The following is a 23,742-nucleotide window of genomic DNA, read 5'->3' as shown; positions in this document are numbered from 1 at the left end:
GACAGTTTTGAGGTACATTAGGCAGGTATTTTGTAGAGTACGTCTCAGCTTGTAATTATCTGACGTTTTCTTCATGATAAGAGTGGGATTATGTGTTTTGGTAGAAGGACTACAGATGTAAAGTACCATTTTCATCAGCTCATATGGAGGATATATAATACATCATGACTTATCATTGCTGATGTTGAGTTTGATTACCTGGCTGAGGTAGTGTGCGTTTGTCAGGTTTCTCCACCATAGAGGTAGTCTATTCCCTCTTTTCATACTGCGCTTTTTGGAAGTCAATGTGCACATCCCACACTTAAGGAGAAGGTAGTTTTATGCTCTCCCTCCTTGAGGGTGGAGTACCTATACAAATTATTTGTAATTCTTCTGTGCAGGAGATTTGTCTATTCTCCTCCACTTAATTATTTATTCAAGAAAGTATTTATTTACATCAGTATGAACTCATGGATACTTACTTTATACTTTGGGCTATAATCCAATACTCACTTATTTTCTTGATCAAATAGTTCCAGCTTTGGTAACTGGGAGTTCTTCCACAAGTTTACTATTGTGTCCCTTTGATATGTTCCCATCAAAGTGGAGTTTTGTTTCTTTGAGCATTTCTTTACTTTCTGGCACTACAACACAATCCAGTCTCATTTCCTGTCCTGGCTCTAGAATGTTCTATTTCTCTGAAGAGTCCTAATTCCTCTGATGGAAGAGTAATATCAGAAACCAAAATGAGGGTGCTAGATGTCTTCATTGCTACTGGGCTGTCATTGCTTTAAATCCTCTCAGCTAACAGGGTAAACAAATATTTATACATATACTAGATGGTTAAGATGTTGAGAGGTACAATGGGAGGCTCTGTCCTTAATATACTTTATTAGCATTAAATATTAAGAGATTCTGTGTCTGGGTTACTTTGAGTTTCTTTCCAAAGAATAGCAGAGATACATTCATTTATGAAAAAAAACTGCCTGGACTATCCTCCACTGCTTTATATATTTCTCCTAGAAACAGCTCTCAGAGTTTTATATATTCTGATAAAACTTCAGGCCATTTTGATGGTATGTACTGTAAAATTACACAAAGGAACAAAGGGTGAACTGCTTGAAAAATCACTGATGGGGAGAAGAGCAAATGAAACATTCCAACAGTCCTCTTCGGTTAGTGTCAGCATCATTAGGCCACCATTCCCTCTTAAAAGCTCCCTGGAAGTAGCAGGTGTCAGAATGGCAGACAGCCACCTTCTCTAGCCCTCATCCAATAAAATAAGAAAAGACAGACGGTATTCCTTTACAGATAGAAATAAAGGACTTAACATTACTGAGCACTTACTATGTTCCTGACTGTCTAGATAATTTCTATCTTTTACTTCACTAAATTGTTACAGAAACTATTTAACAGATGAGTAAACTAAAGCACAGAAGGTAAGTTGTCCAATTTACATCTCAAAAAGGGAGAGAGTGAATTCCATCCAGGCAGTTTGGTTATAAGAGGGTGCTCTGAATCTACAGACCATTTTGCTTGAGGGATTTCAATGAATGAGAGATTACTGCTGATGAAATTTAGCATTTTCTCTTCTAGTGGGGAGATCTCATTAATCGCAGAGAAGGAAAACCAGTGGTTGTTTAAAACAAGATTTTATAATGGAAAATGGCTCCTAAAATTGTTCCTGCTGCCAATTTATAATAGTATATCCAAAAGTATGCCCAGGATCTGTGAGTGATAAGCAAAATGCTTTAAGGTGGTGTGGATGCACATTTTCTCATTTTGCTAACTTTAATGTATACTATAAAAGACATAACTAAGACATCAAATCCAGGATTTGATGCATATCCTTGTTTAAGATGAAGCACTCAGGTGGGTATTTACATTTAAAAAATAAATGCTTAAATAAAAACATTCGACATGTAGCAGTTATGAGAATACACACAGAAAGTTTGAGTAATACTAATTTAGACTGTTATTTATTACAGAATATAAAGGTCATAAATTTTCTTTTAAGAAACATTATGTTCTGAAATTGCAAGAGTATATGACGCATGGTTTTCCTCAATCTCCTATTTTTCAATATATTCTGCGCATAGAATAATTTACATGTAACTTATTGTAAACTCAGTATGAGCTATTCGCCAAACTGAACTTTGCATACATTATATCTAATGCTCTCAACAATCTTTCACCTTTATTTTCCTCTTTTATTATCCCTATTTATAAATGAAGAAATTGAGATTCAGAAAAGGGAGGCATGTTGCCCAAAGTATTAGGTAGGAGCAGTAGAACTGGAGGGTGAAACCAAGTTCACCTGACAAAAACGTCTATGTTCTTTCCACTCTACAAAGCTGCCACAAGCATCACTGGTGGACGTGCCAGGCCACTAGCAAATATCAGTCAAGCTCATCAAAGTGCACAAAGTATAGCAAAACAATAACAAAACACTCAGAATAATAAACACGAATAAAGAAAAAATACTTCATTAAAGATAAAGTATTCTCTAACTGTAAAGGATGGTAAACTTATTATCATTGCAATTGATGACCCATCCAATTTAACTAATTTCCTAAGGAACACAGCAGAACTGTTTGTTGTTTAAGCAAATATCAAGGCTCACTTACTCAATCCCCATCCCTATTAGAGTTAATAAAGGAAAAGGCCTTCATAAAATGTCCTTCAAAACTAGTGTAAATACTCGAATAAAGGGCTACCCATCTCTCTATTTCTTAGAAAGATCTCAGACTAAGATTGCCAATTAAACTATCTCAAGTAGCCAGGTAGAGCACCAACACCCTGGTAGAGCTATGTCATTATAAAATAAGGTCCAGCTACTTGCAGTTTTAAAGGGTTAGTCTCTTTCAGACAAAAAATCAGATTCTACAAGTTTTATGGCTTAACTGATAATCATGATATTTATAACATCTCACATCCACCATATATATGTATCTTAGTAATGGGTACAATCTATGTGAGCATCACATTATCTATCATCTTTACTTTTTGAGAAAAAATTGCTGACTCTATCCATAACATTGGGAAAAGTTCTATTTTACTTTGGCCAAGCCTTGTGTTTGGAAAATTTTTAAAAAAGGACATAGTTCATAACATTCTAAGAAAGAAGTTACTACTATCCTATAATTAAATCAAACTGTAATAACTGATAGCAATTTCTCTAGTAATAACCAACTTATTGAATCAATTAGAAGTTTTGCTAGTTAGTTGTTAGGGATATTTAAGTTTACTGCCACTTAATATTGGTACAGAAACTGAGTCGATGATAATAGAGACAAATTAAGATTTGTTTTAATCTGCAGTGTTTTATTAAAGTCAAGGGCTTTATTATTCAAAGAAACAAAAATTTCTGTTAAAAGTCATTCCTTCTTTATGTTATTACTTTAAATAAATGTATAGAAAATATTTTCTTCTAACATTGATCATAAAAACAAGCATTCCCAATTCTTCATAATAACTATGGCACTCCATGTAAACTACATAAATCTTTGCCAAATCTACTTTTATTAAGTGGATGAAAAAGCAGGTAGCCAACTCAAAACATCAGTAAGTTGAGTTTCTGTACTTATAGAAGATATTTTCTTTTAAAATTTACAGTTTTTCTTTAGGCACATTAATTCTTAACAATTCGTTTGTGACTATGTCAATAAATTTTAATATTTTAATGTGGAAAAGTGACTATTACTTGCTAGTTGTTCTCCATAAAATAAGAATGTCTTTTCCAACTACCTTCAGTTTCCTTCTTAGCAAATGTTAAATATTTATTTCTGTTCTAAGAGTTATACTTGCATAATGCTGAAATATCAAGATTTAGCCACTTCTATGAGCATTCCATATTCATTCCAGTACCCCTTTTGCCCAGACGAAAATGTATCAACAGTCCTAGAAAGTTCTAGTACATGTTATGTATGTACTGACTATTAAAGAGCAGCAGGGGGAGCAGACAATGAAAATACTAAGAAAAAGCACCCCAGAAAAGCAATTGATTTATGAACAAAAGAAACATGATAGAGATATATCTATTAAAAAAACAACAAACAAACAACCTCCCCCCACCAAAAAAAAAAAAAAAACAGACAATATAAATTACATAAAATAGAAATAACCACATATGTAAAGCTGGCCTACATATATCTGGAATGAACTAGGGTAAAACCTTAGGTCCTTTAAAAGGACGCTTAAATCCTAATTTCAAAACAGACTTTCAGTTTGAAGCATGGCAGTTTCCAGCAATGCCAAGCCAAGAAACTGGCCAAAAATTAGAGAGAAGAAACAAAACACATTCTTACAATGGTATATTTGGAGGGGAAATCAAATGGTTTTCTTTTCTCCTTCAAACATTACTGCACTTATACTGAAGGCCTAGTGACATAGGCATTATTAGGTCACAAGTGGATAAAGTTATATGGTTCCATAGCATAATCCTTGAAAGCTCTGAGGCTTAGACTCCTTGTCTGCCCTCCTTGAATGCTCAATTGACTTTCCATCACAGAAAGTAACCAAAACACTGTAAAATTACTCCTCATTAAAAATATCTAAAAAAGTATTTTAGCTGTACAGAAAAATGGAAATGTGCCCACATTATGCTTTACATGTTCTAATAATGATTAGGAATGTGTTTTCAGTTGTAAGGTAAAACAAAAAGTATTTGGCTCTTACGTCTGGAACGCTGTAACTGGAATTTAAGAAAAGACTAAACTTACAATTAAAACTTTGAAATGTTTGTTTATATTATACCAATAACATGCACATATAATTTAAGCATTTTTTATAATATAAAAATGTGCATAAAAGACAGTTATTTAATAATTATTAAAATCCATGAAACTTAAAATGTCAAGCATAAATTACAAGTGATAATTTATGGTAAAAACAAAACATATTTTAGCTAAGTAAGCAACCAATGAAGTTGGAACTAAATCTCATATAATAATACCAAGAACAACAGTATTGTCAGACACTATTTGTTAGCTAGCTATTTTATACATACTCTTTCAAACTTCTGCACTGACCTTTCAAAATGGATATTACCGTATCCATCTTTTATGCTAAGGAACTTAAAGCTAAAAATGTTTATTTCTCTGATGTAAGTCAGCTAGCAAGGAACAAAATCATGATTCAGTTTCCAGGTCTGCTGCCTCTAAAAGCTTTGAGACCTCACCAAAACCTCTCTCAGCTACAGCGATGAGGTTCCAAAGGAAATCTGTACAAATCTCAAGCAGATTAATGTGCTTATGAGGGTAAGTGCTGTAGATTTAACCACTCAAATTAAATGCCATCTGGAGCCTCTTACCCTACTTGGTACAAGCATCTGACATGTATTACAGCCAACTCTGGCCTTGGCCAAGAATTCAATAATTTTCCAGTCTCAAAAACATCGATAAGCATTATACACATTACAATACCAATCAGGAAATATAGCTGGTTACTTCTAAAGCATCATTTAAAAACTGCTAATTCTTTTCATTAAGATATTCTAAAACATATAAAGAATCTGTTAACCCAATTTGTTAAATGGATCTGAGGAATCAATTTCCCTCTTCCTAACACCCAAATCCATCTCCATAATAATCACTATAGGGATATAGTGATTATTTGTATAGTTTTCTAAATTATCACTTACAAACCCTCATCTCCTACTAGCATTTTTATTGTTGTAGAGTATAAAAACTTCAATGGAGAAAAAAAACAGAAAAATGTCATGACTTTTCAAAGGCAACAAGAAAATAACCTGAAAACATTGGTTGGTTCGAACGAATATACGTAAAAAGAATAGATGATAATAAAACGAATAATCACAATGCTATGTTTCAGAATTATTCATTCATACTCGAGAGATATCATACAACCCAGTGGACATGTGATGCAAGCTGTCACAATTCCAGTTCAGACTTAGGTTCACTCACTGGACCTTTAGATCAGCTGCTGCAACTCAGTTTACAGCTCATGTGGATGTGACTTATTCGTGCCCTTGTTATCAAGTAGAAGGGTCACTTTACAACCTTTACTAAGAGTGTTTTTTTTTCCTTTTATGTTAATCCTTTTACATCAATAAAAAGTCACATGAGCTTAGCACTCATTCAGAAATGAATGAGTTAAAACAAACAAAAAAATGAATGGCTTAGACATTAAAAGTTTAAGCAACAGCTTCACCTAACGTAATTTTTTTAACGTTAAAAATAAGTCTTCTGTTAGCAACCACAAGACATAAACACTGCTAGTGACTACATTTTGAAAAAGTCTTTTCTCACTTAACCTAGATTTCACTTCAACCAAATAAAACCACTTCCCATACTAAACCTGTAAACTAACTCAAAGTCTAATTAAAAGGTCTTTACAATGAATAATAATAATTAATAATAATAATAATAATAACCCTGTCTTATGTGGCACCTTCAAAAGAAAGGAACCATTTTGAACAATTATTGTGACATAAAGTTTTATATTTTATCTTAAAATGTAGATAAATTAATTACTTGAAAGTTGTCCTTTATAATACATTAACATAAATTAAAAGACAGAGCTCATTGTTAATAATATAGATTGTGGAGAAAAGTAATTGTAGCTTCTCAGGTTCATTTTGCTAAAAAAGTATAGGTAAATTATCTCAAAAACATAAGCAAATGCTTGCATATTTCTTTAGGTGCCTTGAGGTTCTCCTCCTCGTTTTACTATACAGAATTAACCAGAGAAGAGAATTAAGAACTCAGGCCTACAGCAGAATGGTCCCATTCAGCATGTAGGACACTGAAATACTCAGTATATACCTACTGCTATTATGAAGCAAATTATGAAAGAACAATTTATATATTATAAAATCAATCAATGAACAAAGACTTTGTTAGCCAGATGAGAACAATGGCACCTAATGCCACAGCAGGGAGTGAGAGAGCAATAACCAATCATTTCTATGAGGAGCCATACCAAAGTTAGAAATGAGGCCCCAATGACAAAAAATGAATTCATATTTGATCACTAGTGTGCTATGGGTAGAATCGTTTTTATTTGAAGGTAACATTTCACTTAAAAACAATACTGTTAATATAATAAGCACTGTCAACATATAAGACAAGTGGCTGATATGCTATGGTATCTTTAAAATCTGCAGGAGGAAAAAAAACAGGTAGGATGAAAACTACAGTAAGGAAAAACAAAACCAAACAAAAAAACTTCTAATTGTTGAAAAAATTGTGCACAACATAAACAGTAAAATGATATAACCTTCCTGACCTTGTCAATAGGTAGCCAAAAATTAAATTTCTTTAACAGGCAACTGTTACTAATTGTCACACAAAATTACCAGTCCTTACTGGCTGAATCCCTCAGCCATCCGCATCCAGCATTCATATGCTTCCTTTCTACCTCCTCAGCTAATAACTATAAAAAGCATACATAATCCCAATTATTTCCTTAGACATCTAAAGGAAAAAAAAAAAACAGGAATTCCAAAAACTACAGCAAAACAGACAACATTCTACCTTGCTTGAAGGCTGTGTCAGGATGAAGGTTACTTCTTAGCCCCCAAAACTCCATCAAACCAAGACCGGCGCTTTGGCATATAAGGCAGAAATGCCCCACTGAAGCATCACTGTAACTAAATGTCCTCAGAAAACTGACTTTCTTTTCAAGATTCAAAGAAACAAAGTTAAAGATCATAATGAATTTTCTAACTTTGTTGACTTTCCTGTGACACACGTATGGTCAATGAGCACACAAAGGCTCAGTTTTTACAGGGTACTCTGACACCCAGATAAATGTGGGTTAAGGTTCCAAGTTCAGTTTGAGTGTAGGAGGTGGTGACATGCAAGAGATTGCATTGACCTCCAGTAACTCTTAATTCCAACTGGGAATCCCAAGAATACTTTTAAACACGCAACACCAATGGACCGCACTGGGTTTCTGCTGCAAGGGCAAAGTGTCACGTAGAGTCCCCCACACCTCCCCACCCCGAACAACATTCATCGTGTCCTGGCGGTACCGCAATCAAACTATATGAAAGTCGCTTTTGCCAAATGTTTATTTGGAGTGAATGGAAGAGCGAGGGAAGGCACAGAATCAGGAACCTCCCTCGGAGAAAGCAAAACTGCCAACATGCAGTGTAATAAATCTCTCTATTTCCTGGGGCCACGGAGACTGGTGGCTTCACCAGCGAGGGAATCAGCAGCCTAGGGGGCATCGGTGACAGCAGGGACTTACCTTGTTAGAGGCCATCTCACTGACGGAGTGTCTGGTCTGCAGGGTCTCTAGCTGGTCCAGACACCAGTCCAGCTCCTCCAGGGTCTCGCTGGCCAGTTTCTGGTAGGCCTCCTCTGCGAAGAGATAGGGAAAAGGGAACTCAGTTCTCAAGCGTTTCACGGGGCCGCCAGCGAGTTCAAAGGGGGCCATCCTGCCATACCCCGCCATGCTCGGATGCCCGGTGCCCGCACATGAGGGCTGTTCCTTCATATTGCCGAGCCGGGCACCGCTAGGGGGGCCGAGGCTCTGCTGGCGGGGCGGCCGGCCTCGGGAAAGCACGGTCTCTCCAGCTTGGCGTCTCAGTTCAGCGTCCAGGGAGGGCGCGCGACGTGCGGCAAAGCCAACTTTTACAGGGAGACACGGACAAAAAAAAACCACGATGCGACTTTGAGACGGTGGGGCGGGCCAGAGTCCTAGTCCTTGAGGATGGCGAAGAGGGTGGCGCGCGCGCCTGGGAGCCCGCCCCGCGGAGGGAGCGCCTGGTCCACGGTCCAATCTCCCTGGTGGCCAGCCCCGGGCCGCGGCCCCGCGCGCGCCCCGCCTGCCCAGCCTTCACTCGAAGCGCATGAATCAGCCGCGGCCGGGTGCGCGGCCACCACGTTTCCTGTTTTCTTTCTCAACTCCTCGGGCGGCGGGCGCAGCGCGGCTCCATCGCCGCGGCTTTCCGGGAACACTCCCCCTCACAGCCCTCGGTGTGCCTGTCCCCTCCTCAGCTCCCTGATTACGAAAAGATTCCGAGGTGCCACAGCCTGCCCGCGCCCCCTGCCGCGTCCTTCCCCGCAGCCTCTGCCCCAGCCGCCCCGCCGCCTCGCCGTGGCTTTGCCCCCGCGCAGCCCGGCGCCGCTCGCTTTGAAGCCGAGCCGGGGAGGCGCGGGCTCGAGCGAGTGCGACTGTGGGGCTGCTGTCGGTCTGCGCGAGGGGCGCAGCGGAAAACCCGGCGTGGAGCGCCCGCCGCCCGCCCGCCGCCCGGGGTCGCGCGGACAGCGGGGCTCCGGCGGCTCCTGGCGCGCACGCGCGCGGCCGCGCACCTGCCCCGCGGGGACCCCGGAGCGCCCCGCCGAGCCGCTGCGGGTCTCCGTCGCCCCGATTGCCAGCGCCTCATGGTCTCCACCAACAGCTGCTCCCTGGGCGGTTTCGCCAGAGAGCCCGGCGGACGGCACGAACAAGGTTATTTAGATCCCGCGCAACCTTTTCGGAAGGTTTGGGTTTTAGGGTTTTTGAGGCTTCGTTTCTGAGGGTTTAGGATTTACCTACTTCAAGGCGACAGGGTAGCTGTGGGAATAAAAGAATTTCTGTAAAGACTAGACTCTTTGAGTACTCAGCCCAGTTCCTGCTAAGTACCATACTTAAATTTGGGGCGGACATAAACCAGCACACAAAAACATACCATGTTGTGGGTCGGAACGCTTTAGAATTAATAGATTTGACACGATGCTGTAATTTCACATTCAGAATTGTTTAAGAGTTATCTTAAAGGAACAGTCATGTGAATGCATCACAAGGTGTAGGCAATTTACACATGTCCTGCCTACGTGCTCCAGGCGTCTGTGGAACTGCAAATCAGCGACCAAGATGGTCTTGTGATGCCAAGGGAGAAGGTCTGGAAGGGTGCGTCTATCCACCATGCGTACAATAAACTACGAACATGAGGAAATGAAAAGACCATATCCAAAGGCTTCATATGAAAGCTAGTTCTACTTACAAAAGCCCACCCTGGGGACCACCAGCACTCTTCATGAACAGAACAATTGTGGACAACTTTTCTACGTTAGTAAACCTCTCTCTCGGGGGGGGGGGGAATCCAAACTCCCATGAGTGCATTTTATAAAACTTTGTTATTTTCTATTAGAAATAATACATTGAAAAGTTAACATGAAGTTGGTGAGATCGCTTTTCTTTGTTTTGGAATCTACAGGTATTGGAGGAGATGAAATTCCTCCTTTGAAATTTGGGATCCATAAATGATCGATCAGTGGCCAACAAAGAATTTCACGCACTGAATCTCAGGCTCCTGGGATTGTCCGGAAAGGTTTTTATATAAAATTTGTAAAGGTTACAATAATTTTCAAAGTGTTTGTTACATGTGCGATGTGGCTCATTGTTATCAAGGATTCCTGAACTATTGCTATTCACTTTGAGAACTATGGGTTACAATTTGCCTCTTTTATTCTACTGCCTGCCCCCTACCCCACATGAGGTGAGCAAACAATTGCTTAAACCTTACCAGGCGAGTTTTAAAGTGTTAAGACTGGAATTTTTTTTTCCCTAACAAAAGGAAAAACCTCAACGATAATTTTAAGTAGTAAGTATAAAATATTTTATCTGTATAGCCTTTCCTTGATTAGAGAATATAAAAAATAACATGATTATAAAAATTGAAACATTACGCAAAGACTTAATATAGAAAGTTCCTTGAAATCCCATACCCTAAAGATCATAAACAATAATTAAGCCTATGACCATAACATATTTTCATTGTACTTAATATCTTCCATATGCAAGCACAGTATTACCTAGTTGTGATGATAGTACATCTACTATATGGTCTTGTTTTGCCTCTGGATTTTCCATCCCTCTACTGTATAACATAAAGATGTAGGAAATTAACTTATTTTGGATCATTTGTCCATAGTTTGCACATCCAGTGTGTTAAAGATGCAAAATCATTGTTCCAGAACTTTTTTTACTGATTGTTCTAGAACTTTTTTACTGTCATCTCTCTAGTCACTGGTCACATCCCAAAGCCAGGCATCCCTCTCTCCACAGCTCTAAGGCTTGGCTTTCCACCGGTTCTTTCCCCTACACTCCCAACTCTTCCTAAGTCTGAGCTCTCAGGTGAGTAATCCCCTCCCATTTTCACCAACTTTTCAAAGCTTTTCAGAAATACAGGCCTTTGACCTAGCAGGATGTGGGACCACATATTATATTTCAGTGTTTAATTTTTAATTGTAATAGAAATGTAACTTAGGAAAGTTTAAATACTTCAAAATATATATGTAAATACAGTACTTGCTCCTAAGAAGGTAGTACAGAAACAAAAGGGACAACCTACTCTAGAAGATCTACTTTATGTCCAAACCACAGATAAGATATTTTGACAGTCAACATTTGGGTGCAATCTTAATGTCTTATGTGTATGTATTTTTAAGTTCTAACATCTTCCGCATGCACTGTATAAATCTGAATGAAAAAAAAAAAACGGAATACATCTACATGTTACCAATAAGTAAGAAACTAATTACCAACGACACAGTAAAGATGTTTGTTCTATAAAACTGTTGCTCAAATAAAAAATTATTGTTGATGTTAGCACAGACCTAATACTACTTTTTCCAGATTCCTAGGTTTATAGGCAATATGGCTAACCACAGTTGTTCAGGATCATTATTAAACTTAACTTTTAGGAATTTTAACCCCAAATGTTCTAAGACATTGAGTAACTGACCTTTTCATCCCTACTAAAAAAGCCTCAATGTGAAGTTGCCAGCTATCCTACAGGAAACTGAATCACCACACCAAAGAACACACCTAAATGTCATCAACGGCTAGCAAGACAGAAACAGTGTGCTCGTTTAATTTTGGATTTTACCAAGAACACAAACTGTATGTATTAATAAAATGCTTTTCTCCCCAGAGAGTAGTGTTCACTGTGGCAATACTTGAAAATATAGGAAAACTCTTCTAATTGTCTAATATCTTACTAAATCAAGGAACTAAAGGGAGAAAAACTCCCAGACAACAACTGTTGGATAAATTCCATAAAAGCTAGGAGAGATCTATTGAACAGTCACTGAGAAATAACTTGAGCCTTTGGAGGTCTCCTCCTACAGCAGCATTCGTTTTCTTCAAGGAACGCTTGAACTGTGTAAACCCCCTTGGCTTTGCTCAAGATCTGTGAACAAACAGTTCTCAATTCTTGCAGGGCAGCACTTGGCTTCCGTCATTGTGATGCGATCGAGGGTTCCCCTGACACAGGGCCTGAAATGGTGCCAAGGCGTTCTGTGAGAAGATGCTGAAGCAGCAGCTCTCCTTTGAAAAGGAGAATCGTAATTGCCCAGAGCCACAGCAGTTAGCTAGAGGTTGAGGTCGTTTTCTTGTGAAATGTTCAGCCAATTACTCTTACCCACAACTTACAGTGATGTTGACCACTGAGGTAAAAGGATCCACACGCTACACGATGTGTGACTGTATAGATATAGGTTTCTTTGCCAACACTTGAATGAGTAAAGGTCTATATGAATTTGTAAAAATTCCTAGATAGGTCTATTGGTGTAAATTAAAAAAGGACAAAAAACCATCACTTACTGTGAACACCATTTGCTTACACTTAAAAAATAAATGTTAACAGTTGATTTAGATTTTTCTTAAACAAAAACAAAAACAAACCGAAACAAAACACTTCACTAAACAGCTCCTAAAACAAATACTTGTATGTCTTCCTAACCAGTTCCATCTTTGCCTCTACTAAGTCTCACCAAAATTTCTATTTTGTTCCTAAGGATGGAGTTCATGGTTTCTGAAGTAGGCAAAACTGGAAAAAAATGATTTCTATTTCACCATGTGTTGCTTCAAAGTAAGTCGCTGCCTGAGTTCACTACAGTAAAAGATTTGTGCAGGTTAGCTCTAACTTTTGCTGACTTATTTTTTTTTCCTTATGCATTTTATCTGATGGGAAATACATAAAGGAGTTAGATTCACTTTCAATGTGTACATGTGACAGGTTTAAGCAGGCTTGCTAGTGGCAAGCTGCTCTCATGTCCAAGTGTATTTCTGGCATCAAAGTTCTTGTTTTGAAGTATTTTAAAATCTTACGAAATATATAAAATCTCAGTGTTTCAAAAAACTTACAAAGGGAAGAGGTACACAATTTTGTGAGTTTTATTTTCCCTTTCATCTTCTCACTATTTACATTTTTCCCTCCCAGTGCTGTGCCTAAGGCTCTAGTAGAATTAATGAAATAAACAGATTTGGCTTCAATGACTTCTAGGGCCATCAGTAATTCAACAAACATTAATTTAGCACCAACTGTATGTCATGTGCTTTATTAGAGGCTGCAAAAACAAGATGACTAAAAGAGTGTGTCCCTTATCTGAGGAAAGCCTAGAGTCCAATAGTGGAGCAAATTTTAGCGTACTATACTGAAGAAAGCATTCTCAAAGAAGCACATGGGATATGGGGGAATAAAGGAGGGCTATTTAAATCAGACTGGGATAGAGGTAGAGTAGGAGAAGGCTGAGTCCTAAAGAACGAAATAGGAGTAAATAGAGGGAGAAAGGTTTTAAGACAAAACAATATGAGCAAACCTATAGGCCTATATTTAATTAGATATATGTGCATGTATATGTAGAGGTAGGAACTACCATGAGCAGAGCCTTGCTTGGGAAAGAAGCTGGAGCAATCAATGGGCACTGGCCATGGAGTCCTGCCAGGCATCTGCTGGTAGGGATATTGGACTAAACCTTAAAGAGTAGGAACCACTGAATGAGTCAAAGTATTTGGGTGATATGGATCTGATTTTATTTAAATGGAAAATTCTAGGGCTCTATAATAAATGAGATTGAAGGAGGCAAAGGTTCAAGTCAGTGAGACCATTATTTTTAGCTATATTATTGGTAGAATAAAATTAATACTTTATAGAACATTTCTCTGATAATTATTCTCATTTAAGACAATCTCAGTATTAAAATTCTATATAGACATATGTTCACATGATATGTCAGGCATGAATAAAAAAGGACTGCCCAATGTGACTTGCAAGGGAATAGACTTCTTGCTCTTAAAAAACAGTCACCGAGATTTTAATCATATTGTATTCACCATAACTGCGTTCACCAGAATTTCTTCCAGGGAGAGCTTACTTATTATAGAATGTGAAACTTTAAGAACCCTGGTTTGGGTGGAACTAATCTGTATCCTCTTCTACATAGAAAAGGGGAAGAATATGTTGGTTGCTCCAGAGAGGGGGAGTAAGCAGGTGTGGAGGTGGGGGGGTGGGGTAAGGGGAAGGGGAGGGGGAGGGGAAGGAAGTTTACTTAGCTTTCAGAGCAATTTCACCCTATAAATCTATCTTGCTCTTCTCCCAATTTTTAATAAAGTTGCTGAAGGCATACAATGCTGAGTTAAAGGGATTTTGTTTTGTTTTTTGTTTTAATCCAGTGAAGGGACTAAGCTCAGAGGCACGATTGGCTCAAACGAAAATGTAAGTCGAATTGACACAGAAGAAAAAGAGTCAAAGAAAGAGGAGAAAGCTTGTGGAACTCAATTTAAGAATAGGGCTTTTGCTTAAGAAATTAGAGTTTGAGCCAAGTTTAATCAACCAGTCTGGGTTGGAGACTCCATTTGATGTGTGTGTGACCGTAAGCAATATTATCTCTTGACTGAAATTGGAAGAAGAGAAGGCGGTTCCAATATCCATTCCGAGACATCATTCCTGGCAGGTCACCCAATTTTTCTCAAGCCTTAATTTCCTCACCTGTAGATAGGGAATAATAACAAGAACCTTGTAGCCTTAAATAACCTTGAGTTGAATAACCTTGCATTGCTCCCCTAATAGATTATTTTCTAGGCACTGCACTAAATGATGATTTAGTAATGAACAAAGTAGTTGAAAGTTCCTGCCTACTCTCAAAGAGTTTCCATTCTACTGGTTATAATGATCTTCTTTTAATTTTATTAAACATATATTGCACAGCTGCTATGTGCTAGGTGCTGAGTACACCAAAGGGAAGAAAATAACTTTGGTTTTCAAGAAGCTCATAGTCCAATGAAGAGCACAATTATGGAATGGTATGTATGTAACTTGTCCACTAAAAGCAGGCAGTAGGTATAGGTAAACACAAGGCAGAGAAGGGGGACAGGGAAATTGCCACCTACCACAGCCTAGGGGAAGTCTGGGACAGGATTCTCAAAGAAGGAATGTCAGCCCCAAATCTCCAAGGATGAATTAAAGAGTTAACTAGGTAAAGAGTGGGAGGTGACATTTGAGATGGAGGGCAAACATATGCCATTGCTATTGGAGAGCACTTATCAAAATTGTTTAAATAAGTTAATCTGCAATAATACATTTAACACACGAGAGCTTCCTTTCTCTCTCACAGGTTCTCAATCATAAACCGATTACTATTTTCCTACCATTACCATCAAACTTTAATCATTAACCAGTTCAGGGTTGAATATGAGTGAAAAATCTAAGACCTAGAATAACTTTCATAAGACCACACCAAATCATGCAAACTCACTATGTATAAAAAATATGTGCAGGACATGTCATAAGTTAATGGAAAAGCACCACTTACTGTGAGATGGCTGCGAGGATCATTCCAACACTTCCCAAAGAATGTTCAAATAAACATTATTCCTGTAAGATTCCCTTTACCAAAAGAATTCTGTGGTCAAGCAAGTTTGGGAAATGTTGAATATGTAGCCTCTCTGCAGTGATTTGTAAATGGACATGAACCCAGAGAAATCTAGAAGGTCTACAGCAAAGAGAATGTCATTTTACAAATATTACCTAAACTTATTTGATATGGAATGCTTTTTTTCCCCCCATACAACTATCACCTCTTAAAACATACTTTGGAAAACTTTGTCTTATACCGTGTCAGGTGAGTCCAAAAAATAAATACAATACATGAGTTCTGTAGGATCCTATATATGCAAAATCCCCACCAAGGGCATCTTATTTCCCCTCCTCAGGCCTTTGCATACTGTTGAGAAATGGTCAGAGAGTAAGCTCCCTCCTTCCTTTCCTTCCTGTCTTTCTATTTTCCCCAGAGACAGAACAGTCAAAAAAAAAAAAATCCATACATATTTATTGAGCCTCTCTGATGTTCTGGCTGCTATGAAATATAAGAACATGAAAGATTCAGTGGCCTAGACCTGGGAAGGAACTTATAATATCCTGCTGAGAAAATCAGACACATGATCAGCTGCTGCCTAGAGACAGTGTAAGGTGGCATAGAAATCATTCAGCTTGGGAGTGCTACTGTAGTTCAGAAGGACTGTAGTTAAGAAGGGAAACCTGGATGAATGTCTTTAATGATGAAGTCTATGGTGTGAATGGCTGTTGGGGGAGGAACAGGTGGCATTTTTTTTCAGGCATGAGAAATATCTAGAGCCAGGGATAAGGGTTACCTATGTGGGTGGTAAATAGCCTGAATGGAGCAGACTACTTGGAGGCAGGAGAAGGGAAATAGAATTGAATACTTAAATGTGTGGCCTTGAGTTAATCTATATGGTGGGAATGAAATAAGCGCACCGGTAGCCCAGGAGGATAAAATAAAGAAGGGAGAAGGAGAGATACTAAGAATCCATTGCAGTAGTCTAGGTGCACAGCAAGCAGTAAGCAGAGTTCCAGAGGTATCCATTTTAATGACCTACTGTGACAATTATGAGCAATAGAAAGAGCATAACATTGGGAACAGAGACCTAGGGTCAAATGCTGACTCTGCAACTTAGCGACCATGTTGCAAATTTGGGTGAATTATTTAAACCCTCTGTACCTCAGTTCTTTCTTTTGTAAATAGAGCTGAAAATGCATTCCACAAGGTTGCTACTCCTCAGGGTAGTCTCCATATTTTATGTGAATTTTAAGAGTAATTTAAAAATCACATACCCATGTGTCTATTTTTTTTTGTTTTTAACTTAAAAGCATTATTTGTTAAATATTATAAATGTTTAACAAGTCCATTACATTTAATACATAACAGCTGATTTTAACAGCCATTCATCTCCTCCCCATCTTTTCTTAAAACACAAAGCTATCAACACTATTCTATTGTATTTTTGATATTAGTAGTCAGCATCTGTATCTCTCTGAAAATTAACACCATTAGCAACAGTATTTATGTACCTGCTACTTTAAACAATTTAAACTGTAGTTTTATTAAGCAAGATGCATAAAGCATGTCATTTGTGTTGTATTTCATTCTTAGGATTAGCTTTCAAAAACATATTATTCCACAGAAATCTGGACAATTCTTTCCATACCCCAATCTTGTATATCCAAATTTTATTTTGAGTATTCCAGGTTTATGCTTAAATTACAGCTCCTTGAAAAGAAAAAAATTGCATAGCATTTTTCTTCCCATTGTTTGAAGACATAATGACTGTACAAGTTTGAGATCCACTAAAACTCATTATTGTACTATGTCTTTCTGTGACACTATATATATATATATATATTTAAAGCTGCTACTTTAACTCTTAAAGTACTTTTAAGTTTTCTAAATTTTTCTATTTTGCTAATACTACTATAGGCTCAGTGCCTCTATTTCACTGGATTTATTTATTTTTTTCATATAAATTTTTGTTGGAAATCTAACCAATGGAAAGGCTTCTACATATTTAAGTCCACATTCTAATTTCAGCCTTTATATTTTGTCTTTATAACTTGTCCTCAGTGACCTAATAATCATGGCTGTCCACCTTGAAAATGTCCTTTCTTCATTAGGGTCAAGACCCCAGCTAAACAGACCATTTTCTTTTGACATTCTTTGAGATCTTCTAACAAGCAAAAATTATTGGAAACGTCACCTCCTGTGGACACTGCAATTTTCTCCTGAAGGCCAAGACTCCGCACATACAGTTTTAGAGTAAGATTAAATGAGATGAAGCAGTGACTTTTAAACTTTTTTGATAGTGAGTCATAGTAAGAAATATATTTTATACCATGACCAATATACTTGTTTAAAGTAGGAGGTGCAATGAATATAGTTGTTAATTTTGCACATTTTTGAAGAAGTATGGGTGCTGACTCCTAGTATAAAAAATATGTACAGCATAGGAGTGTTTTGATGCCTATATTTGTTCTAAGAAGTAGGGAGAGCGAACTTCTATTAAAAGCAACTCCTGTGTAATATATATTATGGCCATGAAAAAAAAATCATTTACAGTCTTTGTTTAATAAACCATGAATTTAAGCTTAAGTGGAAAAAAAAAACAAAATATATATGTATACACACGATATAAAGGAAATCTATATATAATTGACAGTATACACACATACATTTAACCCAATATATAGATAAAGAATTGAAGCAGAACTTACATAGTAAGAGTAAATAATATTTACTCTTACTATATATGATTCATTCTGATGTTTTCTATCCTATTTAATTTATAAATCTTGATCGTGACCCACTAAATTGATTTTGCAATCTTCCATTAAGTTTAAAAACACTGAGGTAAGGAATCACCTAAATCTAATAAATGTTAGTTTTGTCTCCCTTTTCTCTCCCCCTCCCACTTTAAAGTAAAAACTCTCCTGCTTTTCTTCTTCAAGGAAAAAGTAAGTAGAACACGGGGATTTCTAAGGTATCAGCTGTCTTATATGCAGAAATTTTATAAATCATTTCTTCATGTATGTGTGAGTTTCCTCGAGGCTTTAGAGGCTTACCAGTTGAACACATAAAGCCAGGGTCACCCGCTACCGTGCCTGTAGGAGCATGTGAATGCATGATGTGGTTGATGGGGTGCTGTGGTAAGTGGGGACTTCAGAGGGGACACGTGGGAATGTTAGTTAGCTATTGCCAGATCTCAGATTTTTCAAAAGAATTTCAATATTTATATTTTTTGATGCAAAAATTTATGTTTTGAAACTTTTGGCAACTAATTAAAAAGAGTTAAACATTTTAAAAACCAAACATAAAAGGCAATGACTCTTAGTGGTCAGTCTGCAACCTCTAATATCAATTGTCCTTAGCATAAGTGACAGAAACCTTCCTGACGGCAGTGTTTTAGACAAGCCCATGAGGACCTTATAATTTCAAGGTAGAGAAATTAAACATTTCTGGAATCCTGAATGGTAACATGAAACCAGTGAAAGACTCTTTGATTTGGAGTCAAAAGTCAAAGATTCCTTTCCTGGTTCCAACGGTTACTCAGGAATGGCCTTGGCCAAATGATCTCAGCTGTCCATAGACCAACTGGACCCCTATGAAATGTGCTGTGAGTAACTTGGCCTGACCAAAAATACCTGACTCCAATGACCTAACAATTGCTAATGACCCAACTAAATAGGGAGCACTATTTCCAAAAGGCTTCCATACATCCTAACCCTTTTATTGGCAAATGAATAGGAAAAAATACATTTTTCCATTCAGCCCTCAATTTCCTTTCTAGCTCCTAAACACTTACAAAAAATTTCCTGGAAAACCTAGCTGTTTTCTTTATTTCTCGGGGCCTTTTTCATCTTTCAATCTCTCCTACATAATCCTAATGTTCCCAAAGCACCTCTTATCTAATAATAATATATAATGATAATATCTCTCCTCATACAAGACCATATTCTAGGTGTTTACTGCCTAGATGTTTAATAGGTTTCATCGGTTAGACTCCTGAAGCCCCTCTAAAATCTAACTCACTGGGCCCATCTGTCCTCACCATTCCTAGTGGTTGACCCCACCTATACACCCCCACCTCCTGTCAGCAAGTTTCCTTGCAGTCTCATCTCCCCATATTTGGTCATATTTGTCACTTGCTCATCCAGTCCTTCCTTTCCTCTTTCTTTCCATCCATTCTATTCTTCTCTTTTACACATTACTTCTTTCATACGAAAGTTCCCTCAAAGGAAGCTCTGCATAGAACCATATGACAAGCTCTCTGTGGGAACAGCAGGCAAGTCTGAAATAGAATTAACCTGAGATTACTCAGAGAAGGGGCACTCAGAGGGGATTAAGAACAACGGGATCTACAGTTGGAAGGAATCCACATACTTTGTTTCTTTTGGTTTTATTGGGGGGTGAGTCCTTTCACGGACAAAGGAAACTAGACATTGTTAACTTTATTCATCCATGTCAACTTAAATTTCATTCGATTAACTACTACACAAATATTTGTTGGACACCTGCTGGGGAGTAATCTAAGCACTATAAGAGATGCTCAATTTAAGAGCTACATTCAGAGATCTCTGGTTTCAGGGAGCCCACAATCTAGAGGTGCTGATTAACAAATGAACAATCCAGTGGTTTCAAAAGAAATCATACATGCTGTGGTAGAAGCATATACAGGTCAGGAAGGCTCAGAGGATCCATCCAGGCTTCCCCAAGAGGATGTCTGTGGTAACTGCTGATCAGAATCTGCACACTTGGCTGAGACTTAGGGAGCAATGTGAGAACAACAGGAAGAGTGGGTCTGGTGGCTCAAATGAGTTAAGAATCAACTTGTGGCACTGGCCTCAGGTACACCAGGCACATAAAATGATCTTTTGCTTCAACTCTCCAGCTTCTCTTCAGAGGAAGACTAGGATTGAAGGAGAAATGGAGGCAGAGAGCTACAACCACTGGGGCGAAGGATGAATAAGTAGGCATGAGTCTGTAAAAAGGTGGAAAATCAACCAACTGAAAGCTGAGAACATCAAGTATATAATGTTTATTCAAAAAGGACAATTTAAAAAGCAATTGTGGGAGGCAGAGGAGAAAAACTGGGGCTGTCACGAAAGTGGGTGAAGAAAATCTAGACCTTTGAGAGCTTGATTAAATTCTGCAGCTTGAATTTCTCATTTGCTGCCTCTGCCTGCTTCTCCCTCCTCCCCAAGATCTGGGCCCTGCGGCCCCAGGGTCTCTTTGTGGGAAAACGAACCTTTAGAAATGAATTCATCATGACAAGTAAGCATTGCTAACATAATTCTCCTTCAGGGTGAGTGAGACTGGCACTGAATTTAACCTGTTTGGTTGGATCCTGGAGGAAGAGGTCTGCCCTACCTGAGTAAAGCCCCTACTCTAACTCAGGACACCCCCATCCCACCCCAATTTCTTCATTTAGTAACAAAACCAGAGAGTCCTGCTCATCTTAATCCTTGAGTGGATTATATTCTGGGCTATTCTGGGCCAAAGAAGGACTGCACAAAGACTGAAAATTCAAGAGAAACATTTTTAGAGCAAGGTAGTCTTTGTTTTTTAAATCTGATCTTTGCCACTGACTAGCCAGAGACCCTCATATAAACTAATTACCTTGTCTAGATTTGTTATCTAATTTGTAAAATGGGGAAAGCAATATCTACATTATAGGGTGATTTTGAAGATTAAGTAAGTGTGTGCATGTGCCTGAAAAATAGTTAAGTATTTGAAAAGTGATGACAATGTTTCGTATATGCAGCAACACAACATGTTTCGCTTTTGTGAATTATTCTCATTCACCCCAATGTTTCTTTCTTCTCCCAGATTCTGTTATGTACTGGCTGAGAGTCTCCTTCCAGCCTTTATCAATGTGATTAGGAACAGGAATCCTAGAAAGTGCTTTCAAATCATTTATCCAATTAAACAAACCTTTTTTAACCCAGACATCCTAAATCTCTGTAGTTTGTCTCTGTTGATTTGGCCAGAAAAGCTCAGATGGTAGGGAAGGGCTTTCCGGGTGGAAAAATAAATAAATTAGCAGTCTGGAAAACAAGGACCTCTGAGTTACATGAACCTCACTAAAACAGCCTGCTCATCCTGTTTATTTTGCTACGGTGTCTAGCATTAGTAGGGGACTAGGAAAATTCAGGTTACCACCACCCAGCAGGCATTCCCTCTAAAGATAGACAGCGGCAAATACCATGTTTGATGTATGAGAGCCACATCTGAAGTTAAGTCTTCAAATGATTAAATCACTAAATAATCTGTTGTCTACTACTTGACTTAATTTCTTCAGGGTTGTGACCATATCAAATTCATTTCTTAACCTCTGGTGCTAAACACGAGCTGTCACATGCCAGGGATCCAGTGAATGTTTGTTGAATTGAATTGAACTGAATAAGCATGGAACATTCCCTATACTAAGGCTACCTTTCTATAATGTTTCCAGAGCTTCTAACACATCTGAGAACCAACAACTAGGCTTAGAGGAATATTAACATGGTTAGGGGCTTGTAAATGTCACACTCTGAAATATCACATGATTAGAGTGACTTTTGTGCTGGGGCAAAAAGACCCAGGTAGAGTGCCCCTCATCCCTACTTTCCCTATCCTAGTGTCCTACCGAACCATTTATTCTCTGGGTACCTAAAAGCACTATTACATTGATTTGTTTAGATATCTATTCCTTATGGATGGGGCAGAGAGGCCATACATCCTCTTGACCTGGAATTTACTAGGATTATGTCTGTTATCCTAGTATCATTTAGCTGCCCAACTCCACCCCACTTAGATGTCTGGGGACTACACCCTACCCAGGCTTTCTTCTGTGGAGACACCTCAATCAATCACTGCACCTGGAGCTTTGGGCCCACTCCTGAAAGAACAGAATCCTCTCTCTGGAGAGACTCTTGGTGGAATAACAACAACAACAACAACAACAACAACAACAACAACACACAAAAAACAGTTCTCTAAATTTAAGTCTTTCCTGTCATCTTGGACTTTCAATGAATACGAAGAAACAAAGACCCCCTAATAATCTGAAATGTAAAAGACATGCCCATTTGAAAAATCTAATCTAGTAATTAAACTTAAGCTTCTCAGTCTAAACTGCACCTTAATAATGTGGCTTATTTTTTCAAAATCAGTTAAGGCCCTCTAATGTGTTTTGGAATAAATGGACAGACAAAAATTAAAACGTGGCTGGTCAAGGTAATCAGAAAGCTCACTTCATTCAGTCAATAACAATGGCACTTAACAGGTTCTTTTTACTACTGGGATGTAATTGTGCTTGGCTTTAATTTCTTGTAATGATGGAACAAATTAGATTACTTTATACTTTTAGAAACATTTGGCTATATTGTTTTTTGGTGCTTCCATAAACCCCACTGGAAATTAAATCAGCCTCTGTGATTGCTCATTCTCCCTGTTTCGTGACATGTCTGCCTTGTGTTCAGCAAAATGGTAACCATTACCTGCCTTAATCCAAGATATTGCACCAGAGTTAAAAGAAATTACCTCCTCTACCCCCCTCTTTTCAGATTTCCCTATTTGTAGCTATCAAAATTTGGCATGCCTGCTGGGACACAATCGTGTTAGAACAAGCAGAGTAATTCTCGTGTGAGACTTTAGGACTTTCTCTACCATAAGTTCAAAATGTACCTGTGATCCAAATTTAGATGAGGGTATAAGTTGTTGAGAACACGAAGAACATCAAACAGTATTAGGAATTCAAACTACTTTCACTTTGTGCTCCCAGTTTCTCCTTTCCCTAATTCCAGATGGACATGCAAGATTTGAAGTAAGGAAATTTACTGCCATATACCATTAAATTTAATTAGTCATTAATCTAGTACACTTAATCTTTAGGCCTTTACCCAGGGCAGGTAAAATATTCTAGCAAATGTAATACAACTTTCCTGAACACTGCAGCTACTAAGGGATCATACTATAAATTACTTTGCAGATACAGTGCAGCAGCAGACTGCTGTTAAATATTTAAAATACATGCAATATTATTAATAACAACATTATAGTAAAGACTGCTAGTTGTTCCCTTAATATTAGTGCTTTTCTTCATCAGTTGAATTAGGATCTCAATTTTTATCGAAGCATATGACTGCTCAAAACAGAGAAAATTTCTTGATTCCTATGTAGCCCGGTGTTGCCATAA

At 38.1% G+C, this 23,742-nt stretch overlaps 1 protein-coding gene across 20 annotated transcripts in view; it reads right to left on the bottom strand.

The window, feature by feature from the left end:
* PDE4D (phosphodiesterase 4D) overlaps positions 1–23,742 on the bottom strand; it is a 1,194,235-nt gene that overhangs the window by 46,392 nt on the left and 1,124,101 nt on the right. For 19 of the 20 annotated variants that reach the window (XM_036226231.1, XM_036226235.1, XM_036226239.1 and 16 more), the window contains one exon: positions 8,194–8,306. In XM_036226231.1, coding sequence (XP_036082124.1) covers positions 8,194–8,306 — 113 coding nt within the window. Of the gene's footprint in view, positions 1–8,193; positions 8,307–8,392; positions 8,979–23,742 lie in introns of those variants that run through there. The other variant, XM_016154336.2, reaches the window with a different exon arrangement.

The sequence above is a fragment of the Rousettus aegyptiacus genome, unplaced genomic scaffold (assembly GCF_014176215.1).
Source record: "Rousettus aegyptiacus isolate mRouAeg1 unplaced genomic scaffold, mRouAeg1.p scaffold_m13_p_8, whole genome shotgun sequence".
NCBI lineage: Eukaryota > Metazoa > Chordata > Mammalia > Chiroptera > Pteropodidae > Rousettus > Rousettus aegyptiacus.
Note: the sequence above shows the minus strand (reverse complement) of the source record. Positions and strands in the feature narration are given on the sequence as shown.